This window comes from Canis lupus, chromosome 10 (genome assembly GCF_048164855.1).
Source record: "Canis lupus baileyi chromosome 10, mCanLup2.hap1, whole genome shotgun sequence".
Classification (NCBI taxonomy): domain Eukaryota; kingdom Metazoa; phylum Chordata; class Mammalia; order Carnivora; family Canidae; genus Canis; species Canis lupus.
In genome coordinates this window covers 21,319,059-21,344,651 of record NC_132847.1, presented here as the reverse complement: position 1 = coordinate 21,344,651, position 25,593 = coordinate 21,319,059, and the positions used below count along the sequence as shown (strand labels likewise).

Genomic DNA, 25,593 nt, shown 5'->3' with positions numbered 1-25,593 from the left:
TCTGCATCTGTCCCCCAGGAGACTAGTTGTCTTTCTTTGTATTCCCATAGCATTCTGTACTTGCCTACATCATAGTATTTATCATAATGTTAATTATAATTATTACAATTAATTGCCTGTCACATTCTTTTTTTTTCTTCCTAGACTGTCAGGTCCTTGAGTGAAGGAACTACACTTGTTCATTATTGTGTTTCAATTTCCTTCTGCCTCCATATTAATTGGGTTTTGAATTTCCAAGCCATATGATTTAGGTGGGATTGATCCCATCCTTAGTTCCAGGGGTGGGCCATAAATAGTTTTAATAAATTTTGTTTTGTTTTGTTTTAATAAATTAACATATCTCTCCCAACTCTGGCACAATGATTGGTTTAGGAATGAGGCCAAGGCCTAATATGATCCTATTGCTATAAAGCTTAGAGATTTTTTCTGGGACAGATTTTTCCTTTTTCTCTTGGATTTTTATCCAAACAGATTTTACCAGAAAGGAAAGTTGCTGGCAGCCACCTGTGTCCACAAATGGAGACCTGGGAATGGAGTTCATGCAGCCAAATTAGAACTGTATTAGAGAAACTGGATTCTCGATATCGTTGCAGTCCCTGGATGCATCTGTGTCTGAATTTTCCATCTACTTTAGGTCCAGTTCTGAGAGCTAATCAGTTTCTTTTTAGAACTATGCTAGTTTAGTTTGGTTTTCTATCATGTGTAACATAGAACATCCTGACTTATGAACTAAACCAAGGCCTGCCTAGACTTCTAGATTGGTATAGCCAGATGCTTACTTGTCATTACTAGGTTCTCATGGCATCTCCTTTTCAACACAACCTAACAAGAAGTTATTTTCCCCATTAAATAGTTCTTCCATTTTCTGTTTCAGTGTTAGATATTTTCAGCCATCCATGTTACTTGAGCCAGAAATTTGGCTATCGTCCGTGACTCCTTCCTTTCTCTTATTTTCTCATAGGCAGTCATTCATGGAGTCCTGTTGGTTCTGAATCCCAAACAGCCCTCAGTATTTTCTACTTCTCTCTATTCCTTTGGCTTTTCTCTGAATTCATGCCAGTATTTTCCTCTGTGGTTTGGTGTAACAACCTTACCACTAGATTCTCAACTTTTATTCTTTTGTACCCTATACTTAATTTTCCACAATGCATCCAGAAGGAGCTTTCTAAAATGTTCATCTCATCATGTTTTCTGCTGAAAATCCAATATGTTCTGAATAAAGTATGATCTTTTAAATTTATTTTACATAGTTTTCTTATTTTAGTTCAATGTTACCACTAGATTATATTATAGGTCACTGAATTTTTATACTTTCTCTTGCCTCCAGCCTTGCATGTGCTCTTCCATCTGCCTGAAACACAACTCCTCTGCCCACATCCTCTTTTCTTCAGCTTCTCCTATTTTTATTTTTAATCCCTATTCATTACTTCCTTCAGAAAACTCTCCTTAATTCCCCCAAAAGGCTAATATTTCTCTTTGTATCCCCATGGTATCCTGTAATTGGCCACTTCATAGCATTTGTCACAGTGCACTAAAATTGCCTGTCAAAACTCTTTTTTTTTTTTTTTTTACCCCTAGGCTGTAAGTTCTTCAAGTGTAAAAATCACATCTTGTTCTTCAGTGTATTTCTAAGTTCTAGCACAGCTGCCAGACACATTAAATATATTCAGTATTTGAAAAATATTTGTTGAAAAAATGTTATTCATACAAGTGTGTCATTATATAAAAGACCTTCTTTTGTATACATCTAATAGAATTCAAGGTGAGGATTTCAAACCAATTTATTTTATATTGAAGGTAAAAGTTTGAGTTCTTAAAACCACTTCTCGCAATGTATAATAACTTTTTGTCTACTTGCTGGTTTCTTAAGGGCCAGGCTATACCTGTCTTATTTGTTATTGAACTCTTAGCACCTAGAGCATAGTGAGTACTTGATATCACCATCTCTCTCTCTTTTTTTGAGATTATATATATCTATATGTGTGTGTGTGTGTATAATATATATTTATTTATATTTGGGACAGAGAGAGAGCACAAGCAGGGGGAGGAACAGAGGGGAAGGGAAAAGGAGGGGGAAAGAATCTCAAGCAGACTGCATGCTGAGGATGGAGCCCAATGTGGGGCTCAATCTCATGACTCTAAGATCATGACCTGAGCTGAAATCAAGAGTCAGGCACTTAACTGACTGAGGCACCCAGGTGCCCCTTCTTCTTTTGATTATTTGTTAGCATACAAAATTCTCTAATATCTTCCATTTTTTTAAAAAAGAAAAAACCAATTTTTACCTCCTCCCATCTCCTTTTACCCCTCATTTCTCTGTTCTGTATCTCAACAAAGCAGAGGTATTGTCTCTCCTTGCTTTACCACTTCCTTTCTACCTTTTTTGTTTTTAAACACACTCCTTTCAGGTTTTGCTCACATGACTCCACTGAAACTACTCTGTCAAGGTGTCCAGGTTGGGAAATCTAATGGACACTTAGATTTTCAGCAACATTCAACACAGTTGACCCTTCCTCCTTTTGGGCATGTTTTCTTCTCTCCTTATTCTTCTTTGCTGGATCCTTTTCTTCAAGACCTACAAGTGTTGTCCCTGTTGAGTCTTAGTCCTGGACCCCCTTCTACACGTACACATTCTCCCTAGGTAAACTCATCCATTCCATTCTTTCCAGTGCCTCCAAAATTTATCATTCCAGTCCTGTCTTCTCCCCATATGTTCTACTCAGGATCTCTACATGGATATCTAGAAGACAATTAAAACTCAATATATCCATTCTTAATATGCTTGATTTTCTTTTTCTAACCTGTATTTTCCCTGGTCATTCTATTGGGAAATGACTTCCATTTAGATGCTTAAGGGAAAAACCAAGAAATTAATCCTTGGTTTTTCTTTCCTTCACTTCTATCACAAGTCCTGTTGGCTGTAACTCCAGAATAACTCCAGTTAGCCATCATTCACTTTCACTGAAAATACACAATAGCCTCCTATATAGTTTCTCTGCTTCCATTCTCATTCTTTATAATCCTTTCTCCTCAAAGCAAGCCGGAGTAATCTTCCAGAGTCATTAATGCAGCATGTCCCTCTCCTGTTTTAAACTCCTGCAGTAACTCCCATCACATTTAATTTAACTGCTTTGTTGTGATTTACAAGGTACCTACATAATGTGGCTCTTTGTGTCTTTGTAACCACCTCTCAAACATCTTCCTCTTCCCAGAGTGCACTCAGCTTCTCTGGTCTCTTTCTTATTCTTCAAACAACTCAAACCCATTTCTGCCTCAGAGCCTTTGTACTTTTTCTTCTCTTTGCCGGAATGTTCATTACCTTCTTTGCACAGCTGTTTCCTTTTCATTGTTTAGACCTCAGTTTAAATCCCACATCTTTGGAGAGGACTTCCTGACCACTGTATCTATATTTGGCTCCCTCCAGATGCCTGCTATCAACTATTTTATTCCTAGCTCCTAGCACAATATGCACACATATCCTTTATTTTGCCTGTCCCACTGAGAACAGGAGTAGGGACTTCTGTTCATCCCTATGTCCTCAGCTCCTGCAACAGAATCTGAGACCTTGGAGGTCCTCAAGAAATATTGGTTGAATAAATGAATGTTTAGGTTTTCTGGTGTCTTAAACTATTGCCATTCCTTTATTGTATAGTAGTAAATCATCAGTTGGTTTAAGAGTTTTTTAAAAATGAGGTACCAGGGTATCTGGGTGGTTCAGTAGGTTAAGTGCCTGCCTTTGCCTTAGGTCGTGATCCCAGAGTCCTGGGATCAAGCCCCACATCAGGCTCTCTGCTTATCCGGGAGTCTGCTTCTCCCTTTCTCTCTGCTCCTCCCCTTGCTTATGCTCTCTCTCTCTCTCTAATAAATAAAAAATCTTAAAAACAACAACAAAACTGAGGTACCCTGAGTCCATCAGTTTTACTTGACCATCTAGATTCTGAATGTTTTATTCTGTGACATTCTCAGTGAAAATTTAATTTGTTTCAGGAAAATTCAGCACAATCGAGACATGCTTACTAACAGGTGCTTAAGGGAGCAAAATTTGTTTTTTTTTTTTTTTGCCACTTTTTCCATATCTGTAACCAGAAGAGAGTGCCCTTCCTTGTCTTTTATATTATTGGAAGCAGGTGGACACAGACCCATAGGCTGTTGGGGTTTTGGAGAGGCTCAATCACCTACTTGAGTGAAAGTGCAGGGCTTATGCCTAATCTAACACAACATTTACACATTCATACAATATTAACCAAACAGATAACAATAACTTTATTTCTCACATTTCCTCCTTGCTGACTCCCTAAAGTAAAAGAGGCTACTTTAAGATACCTCAGTCTCTTTGTGGGAAGAGGTAGTGTTAAGTAAAAGAGAAAAAAGACAATGTACACTGTTACTGAATTTGAAATTATTTTCAATGTGGTCTGCATAATTAAGTATAGTTACATGTCTTCTTTTATAACAAACCTATATCATTTCAGTCTTATTCTGTAATTTGAATATTACCCTGCAACATAAAGGAAATACTGTAAATTTTTTTCTGTACATTCAAGAATAAGGCTAAATGAGGCTACAGAAATGAAGTTATTACATATTAGAGAATACTAAAACAAAGTATCTCTTATGCAAGCAGTAATGTTCTTTCCCTTACTATTAATATCTATAATTATCTTGTGAAGTAACTTTTTCCCAAGATGAAACCACACCATGTTATTGTATTTAGAAACTTACTTCTGAGGGGACAAGGAAATACTATTCTCTGTGCCAGCCATGGACCAGCTATGAGTCTTCAGTGTCAATGGTTCTATATACATTTGAGCCTATTTCCACTTGAGCTCACTTAGTGTACTTGCTATTATAAAAGCAAAATAAAATGTCCCCAAATGAGTGATTAATTGACTTATAGGATGTGCATTTTCTCACTTTTAAAAATTGCACTGACTTCATTTTTTGTTTACAAAAATTTTATTCCTTGTTCACATTTTTTGGGGAGTGGGGTGGGAAATACAGTTAATCTTTGAGCAACATAAGTTTGAACTGTGCAGTTCCTCTTGTATGTAAATTTTTACAGTTCAGTACTATAGATGTATTTCCCTTATGATTTTAGTATTTTTTTCTCTAGCTTACTTTATCATAAGAAACACTATATAATACATGCTTTGTGTTAGTCGACTGTTTATGTTATTGATAAGGCTTATATTTAACTAGCTATTAGTAGTTAAGTTTTTTTTTGGGGGGGGGGGTCTAAGTTATACTTGAATTTTTGACCTTACGGGGGTTGGGGCTCCTTGTGCCCACCTTGCTGAAGTGTCAACTGTATACATAGTTCCTTTTATCTTATTAGAAATCTTTCTCTGTTTGGTGCCAGAATCCAGAGGATTATCTTTACACGTGACATAGTCCTGCTGTTTTGTATTGCCTAGTAAGTTCCGGAGTTTGGGAAATGTACAGAGGAGCTTTGAATGAATCTTAACCTGACAACCTCAAACGTCACTTTCTCAGAGAGACCTACCCCATTCCCTCATCTCATTGCTTAATTCATTCAGAAGCTAGTCCTAAAATTACCTTGTTTACTTATTTATTATCTCCTTATATGGAAAGTTAGCTTTGATTTGTGCTTACTTTGAATCCCCAGCACCTGGACCAAAGGCACTTAAGCATTTGCCGAATTAATAAATTAATTTCTTGGGGTACCTAGGTGGCTCAGGTCCTGATCTCAAGGTCCTGGGATTAAGCCCCATTGGGCTCTTGGCCCAGCAGGTAGTCTGCTTCTCATCTCTGCCTCTCCCCTACTCAAATAAATACATAGATAAAATCTTGAAAAAATAAATTTCTTAATCGTCTATAAGTAGTGCTTTAAAAAATCTGACCTCATCAAGTTGGGTGAAACTTACCATGTTGGTTGCTGAAATTCTCAGATACACAGTCTATTTGTTTTCTCTTTTCTGTATTACACCACTTATTTTAAAGTTTAAACTCTAGCTTCAAATTAGTGTGGGTCAGTAGCCACTCAAGGAAAATAGAATTTGGTTTGTCTGCCTAATTAAATGAAAATTTCAAAATTAAAAAAAAATATTTCCTGACATCCATATATGCCGAGAATTTTATCCCCCGATAACAAATTCCTAATTCTGTAGGGGGAGTGTGTGAATAAATGGTGAAAATTTACAACATCACTTTGATGGGAACCCTGATAAAATTGGGGGTCCTGGGTTTACTAAGACTGTAAAAGTCATTTTTGAGCAATGTTTTTTTTTCTTTTTTTCCTTTGGAAAGCAGTCTTCCTCGTATCAGACCCGTTTGTTTACAGTTCCATTGTCGAATTCCTCTCTCCCTGTACACCCAGACGTTGAGATACAGCTTAAGTGTTAAATCTAAACCTCCTATCCTCAGTTCTCAGAAAAGGCCAATTCCTGTTGTCGGGGCTCGAGGAGCCAGTGGCAAACACTGAAGGCGGCGGCCCGAAGTCCCCAGCCCAGGCCTTCCCTGCCGGAGCGCAGAGCTGTGGCGAGTGCCTGGGCCGGGCTCTGCACCCGCCCCGCGCCGTCCAGCCCCGCGCCCGCATCCGTGGCGGCCCGCACTGAGCGCGGCCTTAGGTCTGCTGGGGGCGGGGCTCGGCCCTGCGCCCGCCGAGGGGATGGCGGGGACGGCCGGCTGCCAGTGGAGCCCTGAGCATCTCTGTCGTGGGTGCAGGAAGACGGACGAAGCCGCCTGCATTCCTGCAAAGTACCGGGCGTCGTTCCCGCGCCACCACGCTGTAGCCTCGGAGAGCAGCAGACAACGTCACGAAGAACTGCGACCCCAGCGCGCTCCCCCCTCCGCTTCCCAGCCACCTCGCCTCCCCCCGCCTTCTTTCCGCGCACACCCCGCCCCGTGAGCTGCCACGTGAGGGAATCCACTAGTCAGCCTATGGGGGCCGGCTCCGCCCTCCGCCCCCGCCTTGCCCCCGCTCCGCGCGCCGCCACGTGATGCGGCTCACCGCCAGCCAATGGGCGCCGGCCTTGCCTCGCGCCCCGCCCCGCGCGCCGTGGCCGTTTGAAGTGACTAATTTCTGTCATATGACTGAGGCGCTCATGGGGGTGGCGGGGCGGCTCTAGGAGCGGGGGCCTAGCAAGCGCCCAAAGGAGCGAGCCTGGTCTGGCCGTGGTCAGCATGGCCCCTACGCTGTTCCAGAAGCTCTTCAGCAAGAGGAGCGGGCTGGGCGCGCCCGGTCGGGACGCGCGGGACCCGGACTGCGCGTTCAGGTAGGGCGCCGCGGGGCGGCGGGGCGGCGGGGCGGCGGGGCGCGGCGGCGGGGCGGGGGGAGGTGCGCGGAGCCGAGGGCCTTGTGGGCTCCGGGCTCCAGATGTGCAGGGGCCTCGGGTGTGGTGCCCGCGCGGCAGCGCAGCGCAGGACCCGGACCGGGACCTGGGCCTCGGCGGGGAGGGGCTGGGCAGCGGGGGACCTGCGCTGGAGGCTGGAGCGCCGCCTCCTCGCCCCACTACCCCCATCCCTGCAGCGGCCCCTTCCCCCTCCTCGCCGTCGGTTTGTTTACGTCCTGCCCCGCTGCCACGCGCGGCTTTGCCTTCCCCCCGAGCCCCGCGGCCTGAGCTGGGGTCCACACGCCTTCCTGGCAGCGAGTAGAGTTGCGAGCGGGCTGCCTTGGACCTCAGCCCCGGTCCTGGAGAGGGGCCCAGAAGTTCTCCCCTCTTCCCTGAGACCCGTCGCCCTCCGGGTGCTCCATTCCAGCTCGCTTGCTGTCGTGGGGGGAGAGCTGCACGTTTTGGCCAACCTTCGGAGGGTGGAAGACTGGAGGAGCGAGTAGGCAAGGTGCCGTTCTTTCAGGTTTCTTGGAAGCTAATATTGGAAGTGTGCAGTTACCGGAGCGAGCGGTCTTACTGAGAAAGGCGAAACCCAAGAGGTTATGGTTACTACCGACTAGACTGGAGCAGGACCGAACCAAACGGAACACGGCCTTAGAATTGACCATTGGAATCCTCCCGTTACAACTGTTACCAGAAGGGAGTCTCTAAAAATTGAAAACGATAGCACAACAGGCTTTATTAATTTTTGTTTGCGGTACCTGTTGCTGGTAGAAAAACTTAGAATTGTAAGAAAATGTAGTAGAACCATGAATTTAAGGTGGATTTAGTCGCCAAAACGCATTTGAACAAGAGATGATGTCTTTCACATAGCTCTCATACTTGCTGCGGTGTGGAAACTTGTATATATAACTAGGCTAAATGTCACATATCACTCAAACCTGGTAGGAGCCCAGTTCAGTAGTAGTAGGAAAAAATGAGAGTCTGTTAAATTTTGCAACAGGCAAAAGTTTGAAATGACTGTGCCACACTGGTAAAAGGTTTTCATATTCTTAAAATTATTCACTCTCCGTAATGCAGGTCATATTACTAAACATTCAATAATACATGTGGAATCGCAGTGGTAAGTGGAGAGAAAACTGGCGATTAGAGGAAGAAAAATCTCACTGTAAACATCTTGGAAAGATGTTTAGTAAAACAGATTTTCTAGGTTTAGGTCTTTTCCCCTGGGAAATAAATGTCTTGCTATGCTCATCTAATGATGACTTTTAAAAAAAATATTTCTTTACTGATTTTCTTCTGAAAAATGAAAGTGTAGTCTGGATAATACTACATTGAGACATCCAGTAAATCCAGAGTCAGTAGAAAGCAGGTTTAGGATATTGAAAAGGTGACATTTGATTAGGCTTTCTATTTCTGGGCAAAGATGGACTTTGAGGTACTCAAGTTTCCAAGGGTCTCAAGTCGCTCATATGAGAAAACATTTTCATGTCAATTTTTTTAAAATGTAAAGCCTACTATATTGTTGTGTAACACTATTTTAGAGTTGTCAAAACACTTTCTCATTAGTTATCGCATGTGGTATTTCGCAACCTTGAGAGATAGAGCAAGTAGCAGTGTAGATAACCATTTGATCCTTTTTCCAGTGGAAGTAAGAATTATGTATAAGCCCAGTAAGTGCAGTACCATTTAGAAGTGATTGCTTAAAAAAAAAAAGATTAAAAAAAAAATGGGGATCCCTGGGTGGCGCAGTGGTTTAGCGCCTGCCTTTGGCCCAGGGCGCGATCCTGGAGACCCGGGATCGAATCCCATGTCGGGCTCCCAGTGCATGGAGCCTGCTTCTCCCTCTGCCTGTGTCTCTGCCTCTCTCTCTCTCTCTCTCTGTGTGACTATCATAAAAAAAAAAAAGAAAAAAATGTGTACAAGTGTACATGTGAGAAAATGAAAACCGATTAACATCATGCAGCTAGTAATTTGCAAATCTTGGTAACTCAGGTATTTTTTTTTTAAACTTCATTGAGGTATAATTTACATACAATAAAATTAAGCCATTATAAGTGCATAGTTCTGTGAATTTTGTTATATGTGTATACAGTTTTGTACTCACCACCCCAGTGAAGTTTTAGAACACTTACCCCCACAAGAACTTGTTTTATTTATTTACTCATTCATTCATTCATTCATTCATGAGAGACAGAGAGAGAGGCAGAGACACAGGCAGAGGGAGAAGCAGGCTCCACGCAGGGAGCCTGATGCGGGACTCGATCCTGGGCCCAAGGCAGGTGCTAAACCGCTGAGCCACCCAGGTATCCCAAGAACTTGTTTTAAAACACAGCATTCCCCCAGAAGCTTCCTTAAGCCCCTCTGTAGTCAGTTCTTCACCCATTTCACTGAGGGCGGGCACCAATCTGCTCTAATGACTGAAGTTTTGACTTTTCTAGTATTTCCTATAGATGTTATCATATTGTTTATAGTCTTTTCCATCTGGCTTATCACTCAGAGTGACAATTTTTGAGATTTATCTAAGTTGCGCTTACCAGTAATCCCTTCCATTTTACTGCTGAGTAGATGCCCTTGTATGGGTATACCACAATTTCTTTATCCATTCATTACCAATCAGTAGACATTTGAGTGTTCTTAGATTTGGGTAATGATGAACAATGGTGCTGTGAACATTTGTGTACAAATCTTTATGCAGATATGTGTTTTCATTTTCTTCAGTGGTTACCTAGGAGTGAGATTGCTGGGTCACATGGTAAGTATATGCTTAGCTTAAAAAAAAATTGCCCAACTTTTCTGAAGTAGTTGTACCATTTTGTATTCCCATGAGCACTGTCTGAAGGGTACAGTTGCTCCGTATCCTCTCCAATACCTGGTATCTGTTAGTCAATTTTTTTAATAAAGATTTTTTTTTGATATTGTGAAGAACACCTAACAACATTTACCATGTTGAACGTTTTTGAGTCTTTTGGATTATAGCCATTCTAGTGGATATAGTGGAATCTTACCATGTGTGTAGATTTTTTAGATTTATTTTAGAAAGAGAGCACGCATGAGCGGGTAGGGGTGGAGAGAGGGGGAGAGAGAATCCCAAGCAGATTCTGCACTGAACATGGAGCTGGATACAGGGCTGGATATCACGACACCAAGATCATGACCTGAGCTGAAACTGAGAGCCCATTGTTTAACAGACTAAGCTACACAGGCACACCTCTTATTATGATTTTAATTTGTATTTCCCTAATAACAAATGATGTAACTGGTTTTAGAGTTGATTAAAATTTCATTCCAGTGTACCATGCTCTCCTTTCTAGAATCCTTTTTTGGTTTGCTTTGGTTTTAGTCAGTTTAAGTTGTTAAATCTGACTTGGACATGGCCATTGGCAACTCCTAGCTGGGTGTCTAAGAGTCAGTTCCTAGAGTTAGCACTATATACAGGCCCAGTGATAATAAGTCACAGTAGGGCTCTAGAGTAGGAGAGACTTTTGATACGAATGAAGCTTTAGAAGCCTTAAAATAATGTCTTTCTTGGTTACCCCATTGGAAAAGAAGGTCAGGAATCACCCCCTTCCCTTCAGTTTTCACTTTTAAGACCGTTACCATCTAGATTTCTGTGTGCTTGTCTAACCTAAGCTTCTTGAACTGGAGATGAATATGAAGGATATCACAGGGGGTATCATTTCAGTAATTTATAGAATTAAAACAGTAATTTGTTTTCATATTTTTGAGGATTTGGGAAAGAAGGTGCTTTCTAGAAGAACATACTGTTTTATGTTTTCTCTATCAGGCTATTTTGGAAGAAAGAATTAAGTGTAAGTCCAGTAACTGCAATACATATAAAATGATTGCTTTAAAAATAAAATTCTTGGGGAAAAGTTTAATTTGATGAAGAAGTTTGTTTTACAGTTAAATGTCTATAGGACATAATTCATGTTTTGTTAAAAAGATGCTGTATGTTTGTTTTATTCATAATGCACGAGCATTTGCTTTTACTGTCTGTACCAGAAATTCTTACCCTGTTGTAACAAACTCTTAATTGTTCTTTTTTCCGTTACTTTTGTCTTGCTCCAAATTATTATCAACTTTATCCTTTTAAAAAAAGTAAATTCTGATTATGATCAGCATGCAAAATGGTATAGAATTTAATATATGCATTACAGAGTAATTTTAAGGATTCAGAGAGAAATCATGTTAAGTACTTAATGCAGTGCTTAGCATATGGCATTCAGGAACCAAAAGTTGTACTATGACGATTCCATGCCTATGTGTAAAACCATTTTGTTTAGGCCCAAACTCCTTAAAGTGCTACTGTATTGTGTGGCTTTTGCAAAGTGTCTAGCCTTTTCCTTTCTTTTTAAATTAGTATAAGGGCATTTCTGAAAACAGAGCTATTATTCTATTATTATACTTAACAGAAATTCCTTAAGATCATTTTAGACTATATTAATATTTTCTCAGTTGTTTCAAGATGTCTTTTTATACCAGATTTGTTGACTTAGAGTCTTTTGGGGGGGGGGGCGCGAGGAGGAAAGAGAGAATGGTAGGGGAGGAGGGATTAGGGAAGGAGCAGAGGGAGAGAATCTTAAGCAGGCTGCATTCCTGGCATGGAGCCTGACATGGGGCTCCAGCTCATGACCCTGAGATCATGATCTGAGCTGAAATCAAGGGTCAGATGCTTAACACCCTGAGCCACCCAGGAGCCCAGGTTTGAATTAGAGTCTTTAAAGAGTCTGCATATTATATTTGTGATTATGTTGCTTAAGTAATTTTTATTCTGTAACAGTTTCTCTCCCCCACCCTCCTTTAAAATATGACTTCTTGTTGAAACTGGGTTATTTTCTTTACAAATTTCTCACATTCTTTATGCGGTTATTTGCTTCATAATGGTTTCTAATTCAGTGCTTCCCAGTATTCTGTGTTTTATTTTTATTTTTATTTATTTATTTTTATTATTTTTTTTTTGTATTCTGTGTTTTAACAAGCCTTGTCTAGGTTATTCTAATGCTCAAGTTTGAGAACCAGTCCTATAACTTACTCTATTTCCAGAAAGTTGGTAGTTATTGTATTAGATTCAGGTTTAGGTTTTTTTTTGTTTTTTTTTTTTGATAAAAATATCCCATAGATATTTGTTGTATATATCCTACCCATTAGAGTTACATGGTGTCTCGTTCTCCCTGTAGTGATGCTAGGTTTGGTAACTTGTATCAGCTTTATTCTTATAAGATTACCCTTTCCCTAATGGCGTAAGCATGTTTTGTTGATTATTGTCTGAATCCATTATTTTGTTAGGGGTTGTAAAATACTAATATTCTGGTTGTTTAATTCTTCCTGCATTTATTTCCTGGAAGGAATTTTTCTTACTACCCATTTGGCTACTCTTTGCTATAGGAAATGTAGCATATAAGTTTCATTGTTTACCTTTGTAGTGTGTCAGAATATTTTATAATGAGTTGTTTAGTGAGGGTTTTCACTTTGTCATTTTTTAGTATCATCACAAGCTTCTGGATTTTAATGTGTTTTAATACATTATAGTCAAATGGTCCCATGTTTGGCCAGTAGAAGACTTTTCAAGTTGATATTTGTGGCATTGTGACATGATCTCTTTAATCTTTGATAACTTCTGCTTTCTTTTGGACTTTTATTAATCCTCTCTTTCTCTTCTATGATTTTATTGCCCTGGACATGGTTTAGATTCTGTGATGTGCCATGCTGTGCTGTTCTCTGTTCTTGGCATAGTCTTCTGTACTTTTTTGGTTTAGCTTTCTGTAGTGATCATCTGGACTTATTCTAATTATCTTTCCTCCAGGAAGCCTTTTTTTATTTCTCTCAGAGTGAGTTAGGTTTCACTGGAATTTTCTTCCATAGCTTAATGCATTTCCTTCTGTGACATCTATTACAGTTATCATTATTTGTCCATATCTCTCTTCTTTGCTTGCTTGAGTTCTCTTTAACTTCAAGGTGGATTTTGGAGTTAGAACCCAGTAGATCCACCTGTTGGATTGTTTGCAGGAAATGGATATGTAGGTTTCTAGCTGAAACTAGATAGATGCCATTTTTTTGAGGGAGAGAATATAAGACTGAAAACATGTCTTGACTAGCCTAACAAAAGTAGCAGCCTTCTCTTCTGTTCTGTATCACACACGTTTTATATTCTTCATAGCTCATTTTATAATTTACCATCTGTCTCCCCCAAGTTCACATTGTGCCGGTATACTGTGCAGTGCCTGAACATATGCTCAGTAAATATTTATAGAATGAATATATGAAATAATTTCAAGCACAGAGGGAGAGAGTCAAAAAGTTCTCTTTTGGGATTTGGTCTAGATTTATTTGCTAGTTAGAGATACCCACTTAGAGATGTCCAGTTGATGGTTTAACAAAGTAAATGTAGATTTCATAGCTGAGGTTGATTCACAGTAGAGTTGGGACTGGAGATAGCTTATGGTCAGTATTAAAACTAAGGGAAGGGATGAGATCAGTCTAAGAAAAGGTGTATATAGGGTATTGGAAAGAACAAGGCTTTGCTCTGAGGAAACTTAAAATGTACAGATGTAGGACAGGAAAGTCTAAAAAGAAGAAAATGGCAAGAGAAACACTGGGAAAGCCAGGGATGTGTGGTGTTAGGAAAGTTCCAAAGGGAAAGTGTTTAAAAAATGATGGTGTAATTAACTGTTTTCTGTATGCTGGTTGCTGACAGGTCTTGTGAGATGACAGAAAAGTACCTATTGATTTGTCAAGTTGGAGATAAGTAGTAACCTTAATTTGTATGTTAGTGTGTATATGTGGGGGGGGGCATGTTTAGGGGAGAACATGAGATAGATGTGGAATAAATGCGAGGTGATAAATGGCTTCACTGCTAAAGCTCTTTTTTTCCCATAGGAGAAATAGTGTGTAGTACTGTGTTATTTTTTCACTTTCAGTATTCTGATTCTTTATCACATTTTACAATTCTGAAGTTCTTTTTTCTCCTTAAAGATTTTATCTCGGTGGTTCAGTTGGTTAAGTGTCTGTCTTCAGCTCAGGTTATGATCCTGGGGTCCTGGAATTGAGCCTCATGTTGGGCTCCCTGCTCACTTGGCAGGGAGACTGCTTCTCCCTCTCCCTCTGCCTGCTTCTCCTCTTGCTTGTGCCCTCTCTCTGCCAAATAAACATGTAAAAAAAAAAAAAAAAGATTTTATCCATTCATTTTGAGAGAGAGAGAGCATACAAGCGTGAGTGCAAGTAGGGGGTCGGGCAGAGGAAGACAGGAAGAGAGTCCCCCATCTAGACTCCACACTGAGTGCAGAGCCCAACATGGGGCTCAATCCCAGAACCCTGAGATCATGACCCAAGCTGAAATCAAGAGTCAGATGCTTGACTGACTGGGCCACCCAGGGGCCCCAAGCTTCTGAATTTCTTAAGCTGGCTTTTTAATATTTTCAATGTTGGTAAGGATTGTATTTCAGAAATTTTGTTTTTTCAGTGTTAATTTTAAAGATTTATTGCATTCTCAAGGACATTTTTTATTTAAAAATACCACCTCTTCTTTAACTCTATATTAGAAATAGTAGAAGGTTCTAATATTTTTTTTACAGAGAGTTCTGAGGAATCATATTTTTCTTATTAAAGTGAAAAGCTGAGAATTGTAAGTAATTGCATATTAATGCTTTTTGGTAGCAGTGTTTGGTCCTAAGAGTCTGATTTTGCAGTAAGAAATGCAAATATGTTTTATTGTTAATTTGTTTTGCTTTTCTATCTCTAAGTAGTATTAGATTTGTGTTTCAGAACCACGTTTATTTAAAGAAAATAGGTGACTGAAAAATATAACTTTAATATTTATAAAACTTGGACTTCAAAGGGACAGTTTAAGATAGGTGTAGTAAGATCCTGAACTCATCTTCTCTTATGGACACAACAAATCTGCAGCTACAATTGGAATAATTTCCTCTGAAAAAGTTCTGAAGACTACATGAACAGTGCCTCCACAACAAAGGAAAAAAGGACCACATTGAGACAAGGAGAAACAGGGCTATTCTCTTGCCAGAAACTGCACCTAGGTATGGTGACCCACAATCAGGAGGGATCTTAAAAATCTTTCCCCTGAGGAGCAAGACTTTTGTGCCCTACATCAGGTACCGTAACCCTTGGATCCTGCACCATAGAAACAAGCCCCCAGTATGTAAGACCAGTGGGGCCTATGTTCAGGAGAACCAAAGAATGGAGAACCTGCTCTTCAAGGGCATGTGCGCAGACTTACTTGCCCTAGGACCTAGCAAAAAATGAACAGATTGAAAAGTGCCTAGATCATATATGAAGGAGAAAGCCTTAATGTTTAATCTTAAAAGGACCACCAGAAAGACAGGGACCTGTTGAGACTCTCTGGGAACACAATTGCTGGTGGGGGCTACTTTTGTCCTCTACCTTGCTCATGCCAGCACTGGTGGGCACCATTTTGGCAATTTCCTTCTAACGTGCTAGCACAGGGTGGTGCACCCCACTCCCATGTGCCATGTCACAGCCAGCCTCTAAGCATCTTTCACCCCCTTGAGCTGCAGTTACATTACAGCTGGTTGGAAAAGTACCCTGCCCCTCTGTGCCATAGCCAGCTGAGCAAGTGCACCTCAGTCCCCACATTGCAGCTGCAGCTTTGTCATAGCTGGCTGTTTTGCTCAGCCCACACTAGGGGTGCCCGTTGAGTGCCTAGCTCTGGTTGCTGGGAGATTGTACTTCAGGGCCCCACGGGTCATCTACAAAAGGCCACTCACTCCTTCAAGACTTTGAGAGGTAGCTGTTTTGCTGAATACAATGAAATAAACAGAACCAGGTAAAATGAGTAGATTTAAAAATATGTTCTAAACAAAAGAACAAGATAAAACCTCAGGAAAACACTTCACTGGACTCCATGTTTAGTGTGGAGCCAACTAAAACAACAAAAAGGATTTCACTGAAATGGAGGTGAGTAATCTGGAGGTTCAAAGTAATGGTTATAAAGATGCTCACTGAAGTCAGGAAGGAAATGAATGCAGTGAGAACTTAAAAAAATGGAGAAAACATAAAGTACCAAATGGAAGTCACAGAGTTGAAGAATACAGTAACTGAACTGGAAAATATATTAGAGGGTTTCAGTGGCAGACTGTATGAAGCAGAAGAATGGATCAGTGAACTGGAAGACCAAGCAATGAAACTCACCTAGACAGCAGCAAAAATAATTTTAAAAAGGAAAGATTGCTTAAGGACTTTTGTGTCAACATCAAGCAGGGTAACATCCACATTATGGGGGTCCTAGAAGGAGAGGGAGAGAAAGGGGCAAAAAACTTACTTGAAGAAATAATGATGAAAACTTCCTTAGTGTTGGAAAGGAAACAGCTATCCAGGTCCTAGAGAGTTCCAAGTAAGATAAAGAGACACACCAAAACACATTATAATTAAAATGTCAAAATTTAAAAATACTTTAAAGCAGCAAGAGAAAACAACTTTTTATATACAAGGGAAACCCCATAACACTATTAGCAGATTTTTCAGCAGAACTTTCTAGGCCAGAAGAGAGTAATGTGACATATTCAAAAGTACTGAAAGGAATAAACTTGCAACCAAGAATACTCTACCTGGCAAGTTATCTTTTAGAATAGTAATTTTTCAGATAAGGAAAAACTAATGCAGTTCATCACCACTAAATCAACTCTACAAGACATATTGGAGGAATTTCTTTAAGCTGACAATGGCACTAATTAATGATAAAAAAAAAAGCATAGCAAAGTAAAAATCTTACTGGAAAAGGTAAATATACAGTAAAGGTAGTGGTTTAATCACTTATAAAAGCATGAAAGTCAAGAGACAAAACTAAAACTACAATAACTTACCTAAAGATTAAAGTAAAAATATATAAACTACAACACCCAAAACAAAACATTGTGGGGAGAATAAAATGTATAGTTTTGGAATATATCAACTTAAAATAGACTTATATTCAGAGGATGTTATATGTGAACCTCATGGTAACCACAAAGCAAAACTTATAGTAAAATACAAAATAAAATGAAAAAGGAGTCTAAACATAACACTAAAGAAAGTTATCAAGAAAGTTACCACAAGTGAAGAGGAAAAGAGGAGAAAGGAACAGAGGGGAACTACAAAATAGCCAAAAAACAATGAAATGGCAACAAGCCACATACCTATTAGTAATTTCTTTAAATGTAAATGAACTAATTCTCCAGTCAGAACACAGAGTGACTGAATGGATTTTAAAAAAAGGACTTATCTGTATGCTGCCTATAACAGACTCACTTCAGAATAAGGATACACACAGACTGTGAGTAGAGGGATGCAAAAGATATTCCTGCAAATGGAAATGAAAAGAAAGCTGATGTACATATACTCTTACCAAAGTGGATTTTAAAACAAGAATGTAATAGGAATGCCTGGGTGGCTCAGTTGGTTGTCTGCCTTCAGCTTGGGTCATGATCCCTAGGTTCTAGGATTGAGTCCCACGTCTGGCTCCTTGCTCATTGGGGAGCCTGCTTCTCCCTCCGCCTGCTGACCTCCCTGCTTGTGTGCTCGTGTGCACGCGCGCTGTCTCTCTCAAGTAAATAAATAATGTAATAGTAGACAAAGAAGGGCAATACATGTTAAAGTGGTCAATTTATGAAGAAGACAGAGCGTTTGTAATATATATGCACTTAGCTTAGAAGCCCTAAAATACATAACGCAAATATTGAATGACCTAATGAGAGAAATTGACAATACAATAATAGTAGGAGATGTTAATACCTCACTCACATCAGCGGATAGGTCAGACAAAATAGGGAAACATTGGTCTTAAATGATACATTAGACCAGATAGACTTAAGAGAGATAAAGAGAACATTTCATCCAAAAGTAGCAGAATACATATTCTTCTCCGGTCCATATGAAACATTGTCTGGGATAGATCACATTAGGCCACAAAACAATTCTCAATGAGTTTAAGAAGATTGAAAGCTTATCAACTTTTTTCCAACCACAGTATAAAACCAGAAATCAATTACAGGAAGAAAAATGGAAAAACCACAAAATGTGGAGGTTAAACAGCATGCCACTCAATAGCCAGTTGGTCATTGAGGAAATCAGAGAAGAAATGAAAGAATGTCTAGAAACAAATGAAAACACAAATTATATACCAAAATATTTGGGATGCAACAAAAGTGGTTATAGAAGGGAAGTTTATGGCAATAAAGCTCGTTTCTACCTCAAGAAACATGAAAAATCTTAAACCATCTAATTTTACACCTAAACAAAGTAGGAGAAAAAGAATGTGATACCCAATTTAGTAGAAGGAAGGAAATAAAGATCTGAGTGGAAATCGAGGAAATAGAGGCAAAAAGACAATAGAAAAAAATAAGTGATACTAAAGAGCTGGTTCTTTGGAAAGATAAAAATGACAAACCTTTAGCTAGACTCACTAAGAAAAAGAGAGAGTGCTCACATGAATAAAAAAAAAATGAGATGTGGGATCCCTGGGTGGCGCAGCGGTTTGGCGCCTGCCTTTGGCCCAGGGCACGATCCTGGAGACCCGGGATCGAATCCCACATTGGGCTCCCGGTGCACGGAGCCTGCTTCTCCCTCTGCCTGTGTCTCTGCCTCTCTCTCTCTCTCTCTGTGACTCTCATAAAAAAAAAAAAAAAATGAGATGTTACAACTGATAATACAGAATACAAAAAAATCATAAAAGGCTACTATGAACAATTATATACCAATGAGTCAAACAAGCTAGAAGAAGTGGAGAAATTCCTAGAAGTATACAAACTTCAGGACTGATTCATGAATAAATAGAAAAGCTGAATAGACTCATTGATAGTTAAGGACATTGAATCAGTAATCAAAAACCTACCAACAAACAAAAGTCCAGGATCAGACAGCTTTACCTGAATTCTACCTAACTTTATAGGTTTTAATATCTGTCTTTCTTAAATGATTCTAAAATGATGAAGTGGAGGGAATGCTTCCAAACTCATTTTATGAAGCCAGCTCACCCTCATACCAAACCAGAGAAAGATACCACAGAAAAAGAAAATTACAGGCCAGTATCCTCAGCAAAAAATTAGCAAACTAAATTCAGCAATATATAAAAAGAATCATACACCATGATCAAGTGGGATTTATTCCAGGAATGCAAGGATAGTTCAGCATCTGCAAATTTATCAACATAATAACAAAATGAAAGATAAAAATGTCATTTCAATAGATGCAGGGGAAAAAATCGACAGATTTTAACATCCATTTGATGAAAACTCAGCAAATTGGGTATGGAGAGAATATACCTCACCAGAACAAAGGTCATATATGACAAATTCACAGCTAATACCATATCCAGTGGCAAAAAGCTGAGAGTTTTTCCTGTAAGATCAGGACCAAGACAATGATACCCATTCTCCACAGTTTTATTTAACATAGTATTGGAAGGCCTACACATAATAATTAGTCAAAAAAGAAATTATGTATACACAAATTGGAAAGGAATAAGTAAAATTGTCACTATTTGCAGATGGCTTATATTATATATAGAAAATCATAAAGATTTTACCAAAAAAAGTTAATAAATGAATTCAGTAGAGTTGTAGGATACAAAATTAATATGCAATCTATTGCATTTTATTTTATTTTTTCTATTGCATTTTATACACTAATAATGAGCTATCAGAAAGAAAAATTAGATAATCCATTTACAGTTGCATCAAAAAAGGGATCCCTGGGTGGCGCAGCGGTTTGGCGCCTGCCTTTGGCCCAGGGCGCGATCCTGGAGACCCGGGATCGAATCCCACGTCAGGCTCCCGGTGCATGGAGCCTGCTTCTCCCTCTGCCTGTGTCTCTGCCTCTCTCTCTCTCACTGTGTGCCTATCATAAATAAATAAAAAAATTAAAAAAAAAAACAGTTGCATCAAAAAAGAATAAAATACCTAGGAATAAATTTAACCAAGGTGGTGAAAGCCCTATACCCTGAAAACTATAAGGCACTGATGAAAGAAATTAAAGAAGATGTAAGTAAATGGGAAGATATTCCATGCTCCATGGATTAGAATTAATATTGCTAAAATATCCATACTACCCTAAGTAATCTATGGATTTGATACAGTCTCTACCAAAATACAAGCGGCATTTTTCATACAACTGGAACAAATAATTCTGAAAATTGTATGGAACCATAAAAGACCCCTAACAGCCAAAGCAATCTTGGGAAAGGAGAAAGCTAGAAGCATCACACTCCCTGATTTCAAACAATATTACAAAGCTTTTGTAATCAAAACAGTATAGTATCAGCATGAAAACAGACACATAGATCAATGGAGCAGAATAGAAATTTCAGAAATAATCCCACACATATATGGCCAATTAATTTACAAAAGGGCAGGAATATGCAATGGGGAAAAGACAGTCTCTTCAATAAATGGTGGTGGGAAAACTGTGCAGCTACAAGCAAAAGAATAAAACTGGACCACGGTCTTACACCACCTACAAAATTTAACTGAAAATGTATTAAAGACTTAAATGTAAAACCTGAAACCATAAAACTCCTAGCAGAAGACTGATGGTAAGCTTCTTGACTTTGATTGTAGCAGTGCCTTTTGGGATCCGACTCCAAGGGCAAGGGCTATAAAAGCAAAAGTAATCAAATGGTACTACATCAAACTAAAAAGCTTTTTTAAAAAAAAATTTTTTTTTCTGTGTGATTATCATAAATAAATAAAAAAAATATTTTTATTATTCATGAGAGAGACAGAGAGAGGCAGAGACACAGGCAGAGGAAGAAGCAGGCTCCATGCAGGGAACCTGATGTGGGATTCAATCCATCCTGGGACTCCAGGATCACGCCCTTGGCCAAAGACAGGCGCTGAACTGCTGAGCCACCCAGGGATCCCCAAACTAAAAAGCTTTTGCACAGAGAAGGAAACTGTTTATACAATGAAAAGGCAACCTACAGAATGGAAGAAGATACAGATATTCAATAGGGGTTAATACCAAAAACATATAAAGTACTCATACAGCTCAACACCAAAAAAACCCCCCAAACAATCCAGTTTAAGGATCTGCATAGGCACTTTCCTAAAGAAGATATGCACATGGCAAACAGGCATATAAAAAGATGCTTAACCTCACTCAGTAATACTTGGGAAATGCTAATCAAAACCATGGTGAGTGGGGTGCCTGGGTGACGTACTTGGTTAAGCACTGACTCTTGATTTTGGCTCAGGTTGTGATCTCAGGATCATGAGATCAAGTCCTGTGTCAGGCTCCACACTGAGCATGGAGCCTGCATAAGGTTCTCCGTCTCCTCCCACTCTCACATACATACTCACTCTCTCTGTCTCCAAAGAAACAAAACAAAGCAAAGAAACCATACTGAGGTGTCACCTCACACCTGTCAGAATGACTGTTCTAAAATAAAGATAAGAGTATCGGAGAGGATGTGGAGAAAAGAGAATCCTTGTGCATTGTTGGAATGTAAATTAGTACAATCACTAAGGAAAACAGTGTAGAGGTTTCTCAAAAGATCAGAAAATAAAAACACTAATTTGAAAAGATACATATACCCCTGTTTCCACTGCAGCATTATTTACAGTAGTGAAGGTTTGAAAACAAATAGTGTCTTTCGGTAGCTGAATGGATAAAGATGGGTGTGTGTGTGGGCATGTGTGCATGCGTGTATGGTGGAATCTGTACCCATAAAAAATAATGCAGTTTTGCTATTTGCAACAACCCTGATGGACTTTCAGAGTACACTGCTATGTGAAATAAGTTAGGGAAAGACAAATACTACATGGTTTCACTTGTAAGTGGAATCTAAAAAACAAATACAAACCAAACAAAACAAAACCAAACCCAGATTCATAGATAAAGAGAACAGAGTAGTGATTGCCAGAGGGAAGGGGGGTTGAGAGCATGGAGCAAAATGTGTGAAGAGGAACAAGAGGTATAAACTTCTAGTTATAAAATAAGTAATGGGAATGTTATGTACAGTGTGGGAAATATATCCAATAATATTGTATTCACTTTGTATGGTGACAGATGGTAACAACTTATGGCAGTGATCAGTTTGCAGGGTGTAAAAATTTCAAGTCACTGTTGAGCATAGGAAACTGATACAATATTGTATGTCAGTTATACTTCAAGAATAAAAAAGCATGGTTAAGCTGTGGGACAAACTCCGGTAACTTAATAGATGGTAAGTGAAGTCTGATAAGGAAATGGGAGGATATTTGAAACACTTATGGTCAAAAAATTTTCCAGATTTGATTAAAAGTAGAAACGCAAAGGTCCAAGAATTTAAACAAACATAAGCATGGGAAACATGAAGAGAAGTACATGAAGGTACATGATAATAGAATTATTCAAAGTTATTGGAAAAGAGGGGCACCTGGGTGGCTCACTTGAGTAAGCAGCTGCCTTTGACTCAGGTCATGATCTCAGCGTCCTGGGATAAAGCCCAGCATCGGGCTCCCTACTCAGTGGGGAGTCTGCTTCTCTCTATTCTCTAGGCCTGCACTTGTGCTCGCTCTCTATCTCAAATAAAATCTTTAAAAAAATGAAGTTAGTGAAAAGGAAATTCTAAAACCAGAGATAGGAGAAGGATAACAACAGATTTCTTATAAGAACCATTGTGAGCCAAAAGAGATGGGGCAATATCTTTAAAGTACTGAAAGAAGAGAACTGCCAACCCGTAATTCTATACCCAGCAAAATTATTTTCCAAAATGAAAGTAAAGAGCTTTTCAGACAAACAAAAGCTGAAAGAATTCAATACAGCCAGGTCTCACATATAAGAAATAGGAAAGAAAACCATTCTAGCATAAAGGAAATGATATCATAAAGAAGCTAAGATCTGCACAAAAAAAGAGCTTATATAAAAGATAATTGTTTAAAACAAAAATAATCACAATATATAATAGGGGCTGTAACATAGAAATAAAAATGTATAACAACAATAGTTCCAAGGCCTGGAGAGGAGAAAGGAAATATATTGTTTTAAACTTCTTATACCATATTTAAAATGGTATCATTTCAAATGGAGGTAGACTATAATGTGATGATGCGTACTACAAATCCTTTTGAAACCCTATTTGCAGGAGTGCCTGGGTGGCACAGTCAGTTAAGCATCTGACTCTTGCTTTCAGCTCAGGTCATGATCTCATGATGTCAAACTCCACATCAGGCTCTGTGCTCGGTGAGGACTGACTTGATGTTCTCTCTCCCTCTCTCCCCGTCCCCCACTCAATGTGCATGTACACTCTCACTCTCTAAAGAATTTTTTTAAAAGATTTTATTTATTCATGAGAGACAGAGAGAGAGAGGGAGAGAGACAGGCAGAGGGAGAAGCAGGCTCCATGCAGGGAGCCCGATGTGGGATTCTATCCTGGGTCTCCAGGATCAGGCCTTGGGCTGAAGGTGGCGCTAAACTGCTGAGCCACCTGAGCTGCCCTAAAATAAAGAAATTTTAAAGAAAAAGAAACCGGGATCCCTGGGTGGCGCAGCGGTTTGGCGCCTGCCTTTGGCCCAGGGCGTGATCCTGGAGACCCGGGATCGAATCCCACGTCGGGCTCCCGGCATGGAGCCTGCTTCTCCCTCTGCCTGTGTCTCTGCCTCTCTCTCTCTCTGTGTGTGTGACTATCATAAATAAATAAAAATTTATTAAAAAAAAATAAAGAAAAAGAAACCCTATTTGCAAGACTAAAACAATGAAATAATTAAAGAGATATAGTGAATAAGCCAACAGAGATAAAGAGAATTATCAAGGGGTACAGGGAAACTTTTGGGCATGATGGCATGATGTATATGTTTATAATGTTGATTTGTATGGTTAATTTCATGGTGTATTTATGTGCCAAAACTTAGCAGCTTGGCTGGCTTTCTCAGAAACGCGTGCAACTCTTGATTTTGGGGATGTGAGTTTGAGCCCCTTGTTGGATGTAGAGATTATTTAAAAAAAAAAAAAAAACTTAAAAAAATTATCACACTGTCACTTTAATATGTATAGCTTGTTGTATCTCAATTATATCTCTGTAAAGCTGTTTAAAAGGCAGTAGAACACCATGAAGAGAGTTGGAGAGCCAATGGAACAAAATGAGATCTATCATAGTATCTTTATAGAACTAATAAATCATAAAATACTAAGAACAAAAAAAGACTTGGATTCCATTTCTTATTGATATAGTAATTATTGTTTTAAATTCTTCTGACTTGATCTTTTAGGAAAGTCTTGTATAAAAAAACCCCAATGTAAAATGTAGCAGAATCTCTTTTATTTAAAGAAGTCCTAAACCATCTTCACATGATCTTCTGTTACTGGTATCACCATTCTCTTAGTCTACCAAATTGAAAATCAGAAAATCATGCTTTACTCTTTTCTGTGTCTGATTGCTATGTTTGGTTAAGTCCTTTTTATTCAAATTCTGCAGTATTGTTCTGCATTTTCCATGGTCATCATCTCAGACCTTTAATGCTTTTCAGAAAGACTTGCTAGAACTGCCCTTTTTTTGTATTGCCTTCTGTGCCATTCTGCTACATTGATTTTCCTAAACCATAATTCTGATCAAATCACTCAGTAATTTTCATTGTCTCCCTGTTGCTTACTTAATAGGGGATTGTTCTGTGCCAACTACTGTTTTAGTATTAATTCTCACATTAGTTTTATAAAGTAGGTCTGATTATTCCTATTTTATAGATGAGGTAATGAAGGCACAGAGAAATGAAAAAACCTTGCCCCAGGTCACACAGTAAGTGATGAAATTAATATTTGAATTCAGACATGTGAATTCCACTGCCTCTATTTTTAACGAAGTTAAAACTCCTCAACTTGGCATATACAGTCTATTCTTGAGTTAGAGCTTGGATCTGAGTTCAGATTCCTGCCCCAGTGGTTTTTGTGTATATAATATTGAGAAGAGTTAAAGGTGGGGTGTGTGTGCACATGTCTGAGTTGGAGAGTGAATGGTACAGAGATAACCCCAGATTCCATGGCACCTATGGTATTAGAGTTGTTTTGAGGGTGAAATGGCATGAGAGGCACTCAAATGTTAGAATTCTTTCCCACACCTCCTCACCCTTCAGTTTCTCCTTCTAGTCTTTGTAATTTTTTCCTCTTGCTGTAGGTTCCAAATTAGATTGCTTGATATTTCCTGAGAATAATCTGGTTCGTGTGTTTGGACATTACTTAGAGTAATAAAACTATAATATAATTGTCTTGAAAGCTCCGGTAGAACCTGTATGTTTCCTATCAGGACAGTAATTTTCTTGTGTTGTGATTGCTGGTTTATGTATATATATTCTTCACTAGAATGTAAGTTCAGTAAAGG

General features: G+C 39.1%; 1 protein-coding gene across 5 annotated transcripts in view; it reads left to right on the top strand.

The window, feature by feature from the left end:
• Positions 1-7,033: 7,033 nt before the first annotated feature.
• The window catches only part of FNIP1 (folliculin interacting protein 1), a 154,999-nt gene continuing 136,439 nt past the window's right edge, over positions 7,034-25,593 (top strand). For 3 of the 5 annotated variants that reach the window (XM_072840904.1, XM_072840903.1, XM_072840910.1), the window contains exon 1: positions 7,034-7,235. In XM_072840904.1, coding sequence (XP_072697005.1) covers positions 7,144-7,235 — 92 coding nt within the window. In that variant the 5' untranslated portion in view covers positions 7,034-7,143. The remainder of the gene's footprint in view (positions 7,236-25,593) is intronic. The other 2 variants (XM_072840906.1, XM_072840909.1) reach the window with 2 other exon arrangements.